Here is a 12,215-nt window from a genome sequence, read left to right as displayed (position 1 = left end):
TACGTCCTTGATGCACTTCCGGTCGGCAGCACGTTCTCTTCCGCACTCGCAGCGCCCCTTCCTACCTATACGCGCTGTGATTGGACAAGAGGACAAGCGAAGAGACGGGATATTCACCTGAGCAGCTTTGGTCAAATCTTTTCCGGAGTACACAGCACAAACCCATCCCTGTGTAGACATGTCGCAATTAGTCACTGTGTAAATCCCCATGGTTACCTATTAATCGTACAGTCAATTCAAGCAGCCCACTGTACCCAAGAGTCATTTAATGATGCTTTTCATTCCCATTAATGCTTTATCTTACTTTATTCCAGCTCAATCTTTATACCACTACATTAATATACAGCTACGGCTTTGACTATTCACATAATATTAATTATAATAATACAAGACCTTGTTCTATACAATTCCCTGAGATAGAATCAAACGCAGGTTCGGCTCCACCTCTCTACCAAGCTGATCTGTACTATCTTAGACATTGTTTTCCGATATACAACAACTCTTCTCACATATACTTCCATTATAACCCAAACCGCTATCATTCCAATTGTCACTGCATTTCTTTTGTGTAAATACTTCAAACATTGATAAACCTCTCATTTTATGGAAGACACTGTCTTTTCTCATCAATATTGTAATTGTGTTAGTCTATGTTAATTTAACCTACATTCTGAAGTGTCCTTGGGCAAGGTAATGAACCCCAAATTGCCCCTGACGCCTTTGTCAAGAGTGGTGTGTTATTGAAAAAGTACTGCGTGAAGTACATACGCTGTCATCAACAACCTGTGAACCAGGTTACAAGACATATAAACATAAGGACCCTGACAAAGTGTTACCATTTCTCTGCTTCTGGACTGATCAGGAAGTTTGTTGTATTTACATCAATTTACATTCGACAACCTTCTCACAGGGAGAAGTCAAGTGTCTTTTTAGAGGAGCATCTTCTTCAGGACTCTGGGAATCACTGACAGGAACAGACGGTTTCCTTCCTGAGTGAAGTGAACTTTGTCAGGTAGACTTAGGTTTTTGTTGAAAAAAAAAACAACCTCTGGAGAGGATGTTGAATGACTTCATCTCTAAACTAGTTAACAGCATTGGTCACCAGCACGTTGACACTCCTCCTGTTACCTTTGATGATCTTTAGGTGACCGTTCATTGAGGGTAACTCTTCATGGAGCATCAAGCCCCGCCACTTGAGTCCAAAGTCCACGTCGAGATACTCATAAGACCAAATGTCCAATGACCACACTTTAAAATCTCAGTCTACAATTCAGTTGAACAACTGACAGTTGCCCTTCAACTTCAAGATGTTCAAAGTTAACTAATTTACCAACAAGTCAACCTTTTTCTCATGAATGTTGTAAGTATATTTACTATGTTGATGTGCTCTGCTTCACGTGGCATCTATTGAGCTGAGAAGGATCCCTTACTTAATTTCTACGTAATTTCTTTCCCTGATAAACGTTTTTGGAGAAGTTTCTCCTCACTCTAGTCGAGGGTTAACATTAGAGGATGTCACCGCTTTTTAAGCCTCAGACTAACATCTGTTATTGACATTTCTTAATATTTTAAGAGGCATCACTTGAGTTTGTCTTGACAGCATGGTGAATGAAACCAAAGGCCAGTACAAAAATATGAATAATGCAGAGTGCTGTACCATATTTAACGTCCAAAATATCTATTTTTTAACTGTGTTTCAACAGATCATCTCAAAGAGGTGTAAAAAGTGCAGGCGCAGAGAGTTTACATCTAAATCATATCCAGACAAAATAATAGGATTCATATTGTGATGTGCTTGTTTGCTTTGTTTGACAGATAGTATAATGATGTAACAAATGGCACAGACAAATCACAATAATACTCAATGGGGTTCACATCTGCATTTTGTGTTCATTGACCGATTGAGTATTTTGGAACTTCATGTTTAATCTGTCATGTGTTAAATAAATGTAATGTAATAGTGGACAAAAGTGCTTTAGCAACCAAGGAAACAAACTAAGAACAACTGCCAAGCCTTATTAAGTTTTCCATGTTCTACAAATGACATGCAAACTTAAACCCATCATATAATTTTTTTCAGAAATGTCTAATACTTACATTATTTTTAATACAACTATACAGACTCCATCTTAGTGTGTTCAACGGCATTTCCTTGCAGAAGGTGGACGGATAGGGACACAAAGAAGGAAGTAACCTCACAGTAGTCGCAAGATGAACAACTGACAATATATTGTTTAATTCAATTTCAAATTTATTATAAGACTTCTTTTGGAATTTCAAGTACATTGTACAAATTCCGTAAGATGTAAATTGTCAGAGTGGCTGTTTTTTGACCACATTTGTTATTGCAGATGACCCAGTTGACTCAGATTCAAGACTTGAGATAGTTGTCAGTTTATAAATTGTAACTGCAGTAAACAAATACAATGGCAGGGACTAAACACCTGTAGCAAAGGTTTCATGTCTATTATAGGGAGACTCTTAAAAACGCATCACATCAGAATGCTGACATGGCCTCAGAATATTGCAGTTTTTTTCTGTAGAATAAATATAAAAGTCCCATGATCTCTAGTTACCCAATTTCAGTGACACAATGAACCTATTACATTTAACAAATACTTGAGATATTAGTAAAATGATCGATGACCATGATACATGCTACATTTGTGCAAATAGAAGTCTATAATATACAGAACCATCGGTAAACATTCAATAAGTTAAATACCTCCACTGAAGGCAGGGTATGCAGTGAGGGGCACACATTCACTTCATCTCCACTGAATCCACCCAAACAGTTAAAGACTTGATCTTGTTCTCTTTAGCACACAGATGTCATAAAGCAACTTTGAAATATCTCCACAGTTCATGAAAATGGCTTCTAGATCATGTGGAAGCACTAAAATGTAAGCATGTGATTCACAATAATGATCTACTGTAGTTGTGTGTGAAGAAAAGCGCCTGATTGTGAATTAGAAGGGAGTTGACAACCTCCGCCCACCCTGAGTATGTACATTTATTGGTCAGATAGATGTAGTAATGTGCAGTATTCTGTATACGGAGCACCCAACAGTGCATAATCTCAGTCTGTCTATATTCACTCCAAAGCAGGGGTGGCTCATTTAAGGCAGGTACTTTAGTCCATTTTCTCCGTGATCCTTCCCATTTTGGTGCGCATGTTACGTACAAGGAAGAAAGCGATGGTTGCGATTCCCATTGTCACCTCGGCTACCCAGAAGGCCATGTCCCAGCTGTGCTGCTTGGCAATAGTGCTGAAGGGAAGCCCCGCCATAAAAGCGCCCACTGCAACACAAGGAAAATGTATTATATGCAATGCTGGAACATCAAATTTAAGATACTCTGAGGACTCTGGCCCAGCAATGGAGCTATGGGGCAATCTACTACTACCAGAAATCTCGGCCTGTCTGTATGTGGAATGAGAATCTCAATAACCCTTCTTCACACCAGCTTCACACTTGTTATGTGGATTGTTAATGGCCCAAGTGTCAATGCGCTCTGATTCGAGCTTCACAGAACTTTAAGTAAACGGGTGATCAGCTCTTTGTGCAGCAGTGGTGGCTTCAGTTCTGTGGACTGAGTCTTGCACCCTTTTTTTAAGTGCCGCAGCCCAATCATGGCTTTTACAGTTTCAGAAAGAAAGGCGCAACCAGCGTCACCACAGGCCATTCCAAACAGGCATGTCTAGACGGGTACTCCACTTGTGTTTTAGAAGTGGCCCCCTGTTGTTTGTTAGTCCTAAAGGACACAGCATGTTTTAGTTAGAAATTTGTTTTTACGTTTGCTCAGCACAAACTACACAGGGCACCGTTAAATAATACTGTGGGTAACATGAACCGGCAGCTTACCATTCGCCATCAGGGCCACGACAGCATGAGAGGTTCCACAGAAGTTTGAAGGAGCACTTTCACTGGCTATCACCCCAAACAAGGCAATTGGTCCGTAAGAAGAAAATCCAAACATAGCACCAAGGAAGAGGATCCAGATCTGTGAATGACAAAAAATAAATAAACTGTGCTGTTTTCTGCATTCACTCCATGAATTAAAGAATTATTTATCATACCTCTTTTTCTGTCACCCCGATGAGGACGGACAGGGGATGAATGACTTGAACCCAAAGAGGAGCCTCCTGAGCAAAGAAAAGAAACTCTTGTAGTCACGAATATATTGTACACAATGATTTTCGAGAAAAGGAGGGTGAATTACCTCTGGGATTTCAGTTGTGATGGTGACTCTGAAGAGGAACATGGACACGTACATACCAGCCATCATGACAATGAGCAGGCCATGTCGGGGGTTTCCATGGGTGCCCAAGCCTTTCTGGAGAAAAATCAAACACCAGGACATTTATAGCGATGATAACAAATTGATCGATTAAATCTGTGATTCGATCCGTAACCGTGACTCACCCGAGCCACTGCTCTGTCTGAGATGAGGCCTGATGCGAGACTGCCCACAAATCCTCCCACCTCCAAGGCACTCATGTAGGTGCTGCCTGTAAAGCAGCACGGACAAGGTCAATACCCTTAACTGGTCAGAATAAATGAAAACCAATGTGAGCGAACCATGTACCCATAAGAGCGGTTTGGCCTTTCTCCTGCATGAGGAATAGCTGTCCCCAGTCGGTGGCAGCTGTCTTCACCCCAAACACCACCAAGTAGCCCAGAGACAGCACCCACAGGAAGGGGGAGAGGAGGAATTCCCTCAGCGTGCTTTCGCTGTTGCCTGTTGAAGAAAGTACCGACACAAGTGGTACATCCACATGTTGAAAAGAGATCCCTGTTCGATATACATTCAGCAGACTGTACTGCCGTCACATGAGTAGGCAAGTCCCACCCAAGTCAGCATATGTACCATATCTATGAAGTGTGTTCTGTAGGCATTTGGTTATATAGGAATCAGACTGGTTGTAGTACATCAGCTCATTCATTAAAGGCTACATCAGAAAATATATACATTTTAAGATCTAAAAGGTTTTTTCTAGTCTGCAGTTCTTCTATATTCTTTCTGACTGACGGATTATAATATTGGCTTTTGCAGCTGATGCACAAAATCTTCTTCATAGCACAAATACCAACTGAGCCTGAGCTCCAGCAGGATCTCCAATAAGATGAGAAGTATCTCACACTAGTGGGATAACATTATAATCCTACAAGCTGCTGCATCTGACCCACTAATCGTGCTTGCAGTCTAATTTCCCCCCCAAAAAATTTAGAAAGTAAAAAAAAAGTCAGATGTGTATTCTCAGCAAATACTCACAAGATGAAACCAGAAACTCTAAATGTTCTGTTAATCAACAAATTGGGTACTCAACTAATGATTTAAGGTTTTATTAAACTGCTTTATTTCCCTTTAAACTCACCAGACAGAGACGAGATGTTTGAAACTGCATCATTGAGTGAACTACACCTCTCAGCTCATATATGCTTTCTCTCCATTATCTGACTGTAGCTGTGACGCTGCAGTATTGATCATCTTTACTGTACGTGTTCTTTTTGTGTGAGTCGAGCTACGTCAATCAATTGATCAATCAATCAAATTGTATTTGTATAGCCCATATTCACATATTATCAGTATTCATGGTGGATTGAGGTAACAATCTTCAGCTACACAGGAAGAAGCTACTCGCAGTAATTTTTAGCCGGCACCACTTTTCATTGCTTACCTCCCTTCGCCCCCTTCTTGGCCGCGGGCTGGATGCTGGGAAGGCCCACGTCCTTTGGCTCATTCTTTACAAATACCAGACAAACAAAGGAGAAGGAGGCACAGAAAATGCCTGACATGGTCAGGATCGTCCTCCAGTCATAGTACTGCAGGAGCACCGTGGCCAGGATTGGACCCAGACTCCCAGCCAGGTTCATACTGCAGGACAGCACCGACCACCATGTTCCAAACTGGGAGGGTTCAAACCACTGATGGGAGGAAGACGCACAGGAGAGAGCACAGAATAGTCAACATTTCCAAAATCATACACTACAGGCTGAGTCAAAGAAAGTTGAATTATTTCCCCCTCATATGCATGTTTACCACTATCATGTGTTGTGCATATTATTGGTTAATTTCCTGCTCCACTTTTCTGGTTCACACAATTTATTAACAATTTAGATTTCAGGGAAAAAATAGTAGCAACACCATAACATTAAGAAGATCTGTCCCACCCTGTCATGATGCTAACAGCTGAGGACGACCATAAACATTCCTCACCCAGTCAGCACACGCAATAGAGCTACAGTGCAACAACTTGACAATCCACTGGGCAAACACTTAAAGCAGCCAGTCAGGCTGAGAGCACAGTTAGATCCACAGTGTGTAGCTGTTAACTCAGCTGGGGAACAGGAGCTGCAGCTCCCTGCTTAAAGCTCACAGATTAAATGTTTCCTCTCCCTGAAGAGGGAAAACACCTTTGGTTAAAGTTTTTTTTTCTTCTTTTGGAACGATCTACGGATGATCTTCTAAAAATACATTCTCCTGTAATCTGATCCCCCACCACACACTGAGCACATGCCAAAGCCTATTTATTCCCCACCTTTTGAACACTGCTGCTTTGAAGGCAGCTTCTTGTAAGACACAAGGCGCTGGATGGCAGAATACAACAGGCTTCGCTTAAACAACAATGTACTTTTACAGTCCTGTCTGTAATGCATTAATCCCACTGCAATATGAAATCAAAGGCAAAATGTTTCAAGTTGAAAACATTAAAAGAAATCCCCAAATCTGTACATTTTCCACTACATTAACTGCTGATGTTACTCTAAACAATCAGGGTCTCTCACAGCTAACATATTCTGCTGCCTGACCTGGCAAACTATTTCCACCAGGACCTTCTAGCGGACAGGTCCACTTTCTCTCTCGGACTACAGGATGCAAAAAAACACTATATCTGGCAGCAGGAGGCCTCCACTCTGGGTTTACAGCCTGCACGTCAACACTGGGACTTGCATAAATCTGTCTGAATGTGGAAATCTGACCTCGAGACCAAGTCCTCCCATCAGCTTCACACTTGGCATTTGTGTTGTTAAGGGCCCGAAGAAGTGCAATGTCAGATTTGGGGTGATATGTTCAATATTAACAAACATTTGACAAACTGGCTGAGACTCATCAAAATAAGTGGGTTCGACAGCAACTGGGTTCTACGTACTGAGTCAAGCTTTACCAAACTTTCTATAAACCTCTGAACTTTGTGCTTCAGGGCTCTGTGGCCTGAGTCCAGCAGGTCTTCACTTGCTGCAGCTCAATGCAGGTTCAATTTGATTCGTTTTATTTGCATAGGGCCACATCATAACATATATTACCTCACTGCACATTACATAGTAAGGTGGACACCTTAAAGATGATAGAGAAACCCAACTGTAGAGAGAAAATCTCCCTCCCATGTCACTTTTACAGTTTCAGTAAGAAAGCTGCAACCAGCATTATCAAAAACCCAAGCAAACAGGCAGGTTCATAACGAGCCCTGCAAATAGTTACAGTTAAAGCTGATTTACATCGGGTGACAGGCAGGATGGTATTACCTTGCGCAGCACTTTCCCACAGGGGGGCCAGCCACAGCCCTGTCCCAGGCCATTGATGAACCAGAGTAGTGAGAACATGGATACGGTTGAGGACCAGGAGAAGGCGATGTTGATGCCCCCCACCAGGAAGAGGCCGATGGAGAACAGCCAGCGGGCGCTGATCTGATCAGACAGCACGCCGCTGATAAACTTACTGATGGCGTAGGCCAATGTCTGGCTGCTGGTGATCAGACCTGCAGACACACCATGAGGGTTACTTTTGTGCAAAAAGAGTCTATACTATATAAAAACATAATCTTCAGTAGTATTAGATGCAGTTGCTTGCTCCAATATTAGATATGATGACATTGACAACAAACGTCCCTGTGCTCAGCCTCAGAGGTGCATGGCTGCTACTCATGAGTGGATTCCATCTAATACCCCTGACTGTTCTTTTATTTCCCTTACAGTGTTATAACTCTTCATTGAAGTCAAATGAAGTAATGACAACACTTGCAATAGCAAGGTGCTGAATAAGACATTAATACATTTTATGTGCAGTCAGAAGGTGGAGGGTCTAGCTGAAAAATGTAGCACCTCCATGAATAATAGAGTTTATGACTGGACGCAGTGTCACCTCTGTGTCCAGTAGTTTTCAATTTGCCACTCATAGTAATTCTTTTGCAGTGTGTGTATCTGGCTGGCACTGAAAAGTGATTTGGTCACACAATAGTGTCACTATGGGCCTATAAAGAGCCAGAAAGCTCAGTTAATGCTCTACCTCCTTACCTAAGTCATCTTTGTCCAGTTCAATCTCCTCCATCACAGAGGGCATGACGAAGGAGAAGGTCTTCCTGTTGAAGAAGTACAGCGAGTAGCCCATGAACATGCACGAGAAGATGACTACACGGTAGTAGCCGTAGCCCGTGGCCCCCATGACGGCACGCGATCCAACAAAAACTAACAAAGAAAACCCAGACTTCTCTTCAGCAGCGTCTGAGTGGAGCAGCGCTGTTCTCAAGCCTGTTCCCAGGACGACCTTATCAAATAGGTGTTTGCACTGGGACAATGGAGATATGAAACAAGGCGTGGCATTGGCTGGGTGGCACTGATTAAATATATTCCATGAGGAGACAGTCCTAGGAGCACTCGTCTTGCAGACTGGTTGCTCTGTCTATCTGTGAGGCTGCTGCGTGCAGGGGCGAGGACAAATGAAGTTACACCAGCCTGGAAATAAAGAAAAAATAGAAAAATAAATGAGACTTAAGACAGAAGCAAATTGTCATTCAAGATATGCTTTCACTTTTGTAAGGTCAAAGGGTCAGATACAAATAACCTCTAGGGGGCCCCAGCTGAAATCTGATAGGCTCCTGAAGCACCAAAAGGTCACTTACTTAGAGTATATATATATATATATATATATATATATACTCTAAGTAAGTGACCTTTATTTGGTGCAAATATATATACTAACAGTCAACGTGACAATGAATTGTGCATGCATGTTGGTACAACAACAACAACAACTTTATAGAGGGATATAGTCAGTGTTGGTGGCTGTTATGTTGTGTTGACCAGCTGACCCAGTCCTCAGACATCCTGCACTGTGACCCCAGCTTCTTCTCTAACTCCACTGGTCATATAAAAACCCGAAGCTTCTGCAGGAGCGGAACTGGGCCTGAGGTCTGGAGGTGTCCAGTCAGCAGCCCTCAAAATAGTTCAGCTCAGCAGAACCACTGTTCAAGTGTGGCCACTTCTTTAAGGGAGCACAACTGGAGAGTAAACTGGTCCTAGTAGAGATTCTGCAGAGGGCTGTTTAGCTTGGACACTGAACCGTTACAGGCGACATAAGCACTGCAGCTCAGGCACTGACCACAGGCCTGTTGGTGAACACAGCGGCCCCATCACTAAACCCCTAGCAAACTGACTGATTCACTGAAACACGCCGCCTCAAACTAACTGCTCCCCCGGTTACTTGTTAGCGTTTGAGGAGCGAGCTCTGTGGACGTTCCACACGGGCCTGCATTCAGACAACGGGGCAACGCTAAGAGCGACGCTGCCCGGGGCTCGTCGCTGCCTGATGCCGCGGTGTCCCCGGTGTGAAGGACAGAGGATGAAAGCTGCTGTTACCTTTTACACTCGCGTCCCCGTTTCTGCCGCTGTCGCTGCTGCTCCCGTCCATGCGAGAGGACGAGGCGCGTTCACGAGTCTGCAGCCCTTTAAGCGCGTGACCGTGACACGACATTGAGACACCGTGGCATTCACACGCACACGCACGTTACCGCGGAGTATTCGTTTCCTGCACCCATGAACGAGTGCGTCTAATATTAGCGCTCGTCTCTCACAAACTCCTTTAACACTTCCGCGATTTTACATTTGCAACATCTCACTACCGGATCTAACCCGAGCCCACGTGCCGTTCAGAGATCACGATATGAAATCTTAACATTATCTCACACAGCTCACTGTCGCCCCCCTGTGTCCATTGAATCAACACATGTAATGCCCTGACTGAGAAGTGTGAATGTTAACTTTAATGTAACCGAGCACACGTATTTCACAGCAGGCAGTTTGGGTTGCAGCAACAAGGAAAGACAACATGCATGACATTCAGGTGTAACCATTACTGGTCAGGATTATGTAACATGATCTATAATCTCTGCCTTCTCTTCTTAAAACACTGCTGCATCTCCAGTACTATACTGCCATTCCCTTCTGATTCCCCTTAAGCTCCTATTCATCCCCCAAACATCTTTCTATTTTATTGTAAAAAAGATTGCCAACTTTGCCTCTCTGCTTTTTGTACTAGTTTCCTAACTTTTTTCCTATACTTAATTTCTGAGAGCTTCACTCCTCTTTTTCACTTCTTGGCAACACTCATCTGTCCACCAAGGAACCACCTTTCTATTGATTCTTCCTATACATCATAAATTGACTGCTTCTAGAGTTACTGTTTTAAAACTTTTATCTCTTTAATATCTTAATTTAATCTCCTTGGCGGTTTCTGAAGTCTTGCAGGTGTGCATCCACCAGAAAAAGGCCAGAAAGCTTTGGAAGAGAGAGGAAGAGGATCCTATTCTTCTGCATCAATGAGTGGCAAGCATGGTGCTACTGTCACCTAAAGATCATTAATGGTGACAGGTCAACATGCTGATGACCGAGGCTGTTCACTGGTTTGGAGGTAAAGTCATTCAACATCCCCTCTTGTGGTTTTTTAACTTGAACTTGATCTTCCTGACAAAGTTCACTTCACCCAGAAAGTAAACCGTGTGCCTCACAGAATACTGAAGAAGATGCTCCTCTAAAAAGACTTGCTTGTATTCTCCCTGTGAGAAAGTTGTTGAATGTGAACTGATCTATGTGGAGGTATAGCTGGGAGAGCACCTTCACAGAGGATCCATCAGCGTAGGTGAGAGCTGTCAGCTGATTGAGCCTCTGGTTCAAAAGGCAGCACAGAAAGACACACTCAGAACGGAGAACAGAGGAGAGAAATTCTGGACAGAGGCTCAGATGAACAGAGACAAAGACAGAGATACTTGAAGGATCGCAGACAAATGAGATACACTGAGCTGCAAGCCAGACACCAGCAGAACGTGCTGGTGAATTTTGTTTTGTATTAATTAAGGAATGCTGAAAGCAACCATACCGTCTCTGTGTGTGTGCGAGAGCCCTGTGATGTGATTTGCCACAATGTAAACAGAACAAACAGTTAACTGAAAACATTTTGTCAGTGTTGGGGATGATGTCAGGGGAAAATGGAAAATGTCAGAGGAAAATGGCCACCATATTAATAATGTGATTTTTTTTAAAATTATTTTATCTTGCTTAATGCTAATTTGTCTTTTTCTATCACACACCATTCATAAGCCGTCGATACAGCTTCCAGACACAGTTTTGTGTTCAGCTGCTTGTCCAAGGCATCTTCAGAAGGAAGGGTCACTTTACTCATATTACTGCCAGCTGGAAGGATGCCTCTTAATGTCACATTCAAAGCTGAGGTCCCTCGGAGCCAACCCAGTCTCCTGCATGTTTGTAAGGTCTCAAAGTGAGATATCCTCAAACATAACATCTGGGGCTTGAGTCAAAAAGCAGGATTAATGAATTTCGATTGGTCATGGTGCTGTGGGGACAACCCAAAGCTCAAACCAAAATGACTGTGGACTGAATAAATACAAATCCTGAGGAGGGATCTATAAATGCAGTAATAACCAACTGAATCGATAGAGCTTAAAAAAAAATTCTCAGGAGATTTGACCCAATGTCAAACAGTCAGCAAAAGCTAATCCAGAGGAAACAGAACCTAATATTGTAAAATGCAACAGTCCTTGTGTCCTGGAACGTCTGCTTTCAGACATGCACAGAACTCCGGACATTCTCCGAAGGGGCTATATGTGTGAACACAAATGTCCAAGTGTGACTTTTTGCAGACTTACTCAGGCCAGCCCTACCTGGTATAAGGTCTGCAGAGAGTCCTGCGGAGCTGATGTGAGAACACAGCAGGAGATCCTCTGCAGGATTCATCGCAAGTGTGTGGTCGGGTTGTCCTGCTGCGCTGTTCTTATGTAAAAAAGACAAAAAACGGAGAGAGTCCCAGAGGTCATGTCGGAAAAAAGCTTATGTCTCTATAATTAAACGAACAGTTTGACATTTTGGGAAACACACTCATTTGATCTCATGCCCCAACTTAAATGAGCTTTATATTTCACAGTC

At 42.9% G+C, this 12,215-nt stretch overlaps 1 protein-coding gene across 1 annotated transcript; it reads right to left on the bottom strand.

Annotated features, from left to right (window-relative positions):
* Positions 1–2,230: 2,230 nt before the first annotated feature.
* On the bottom strand, positions 2,231–9,826 carry LOC133970175 (glucose-6-phosphate exchanger SLC37A4-like). The gene is made up of 10 exons (XM_062407040.1): positions 9,636–9,826; positions 8,295–8,732; positions 7,527–7,759; positions 5,681–5,927; positions 4,588–4,740; positions 4,425–4,510; positions 4,222–4,335; positions 4,079–4,144; positions 3,864–4,002; positions 2,231–3,300 (listed from the first exon to the last, which is right to left on the bottom strand). The coding sequence occupies exons 2-10, from the start codon at positions 8,440–8,442 to the stop codon at positions 3,134–3,136; spliced, it is 1,353 nt and encodes a 450-aa protein (XP_062263024.1). The 5' UTR covers positions 8,443–8,732; positions 9,636–9,826; the 3' UTR covers positions 2,231–3,133.
* Between the last annotated feature and the right edge of the window lie 2,389 nt (positions 9,827–12,215).

Source organism: Platichthys flesus, chromosome 15 (assembly GCF_949316205.1).
Source record: "Platichthys flesus chromosome 15, fPlaFle2.1, whole genome shotgun sequence".
NCBI lineage: Eukaryota > Metazoa > Chordata > Actinopteri > Pleuronectiformes > Pleuronectidae > Platichthys > Platichthys flesus.
The sequence above is the reverse complement of the archived record's forward strand: the minus strand, read 5'-3'. Positions and strand labels throughout refer to the sequence as shown.

Excerpts from the sequence above, each read along its gene's own strand:
- LOC133970175 (XM_062407040.1), bottom strand. The coding sequence starts at position 8,442 with ATGGGGGCCACGGGCTACGGCTACTACCGTGTAGTCATCTTCTCGTGC. Across the intron at positions 7,760-8,294 it reads ACTGGACAAAGATGACTTAG|GTCTGATCACCAGCAGCCAG; the intron begins GTAAGGAGGTAG and ends GTGTGTCTGCAG. Across the intron at positions 4,336-4,424 it reads CAGACAGAGCAGTGGCTCGG|AAAGGCTTGGGCACCCATGG; the intron begins GTGAGTCACGGT and ends ATTTTTCTCCAG.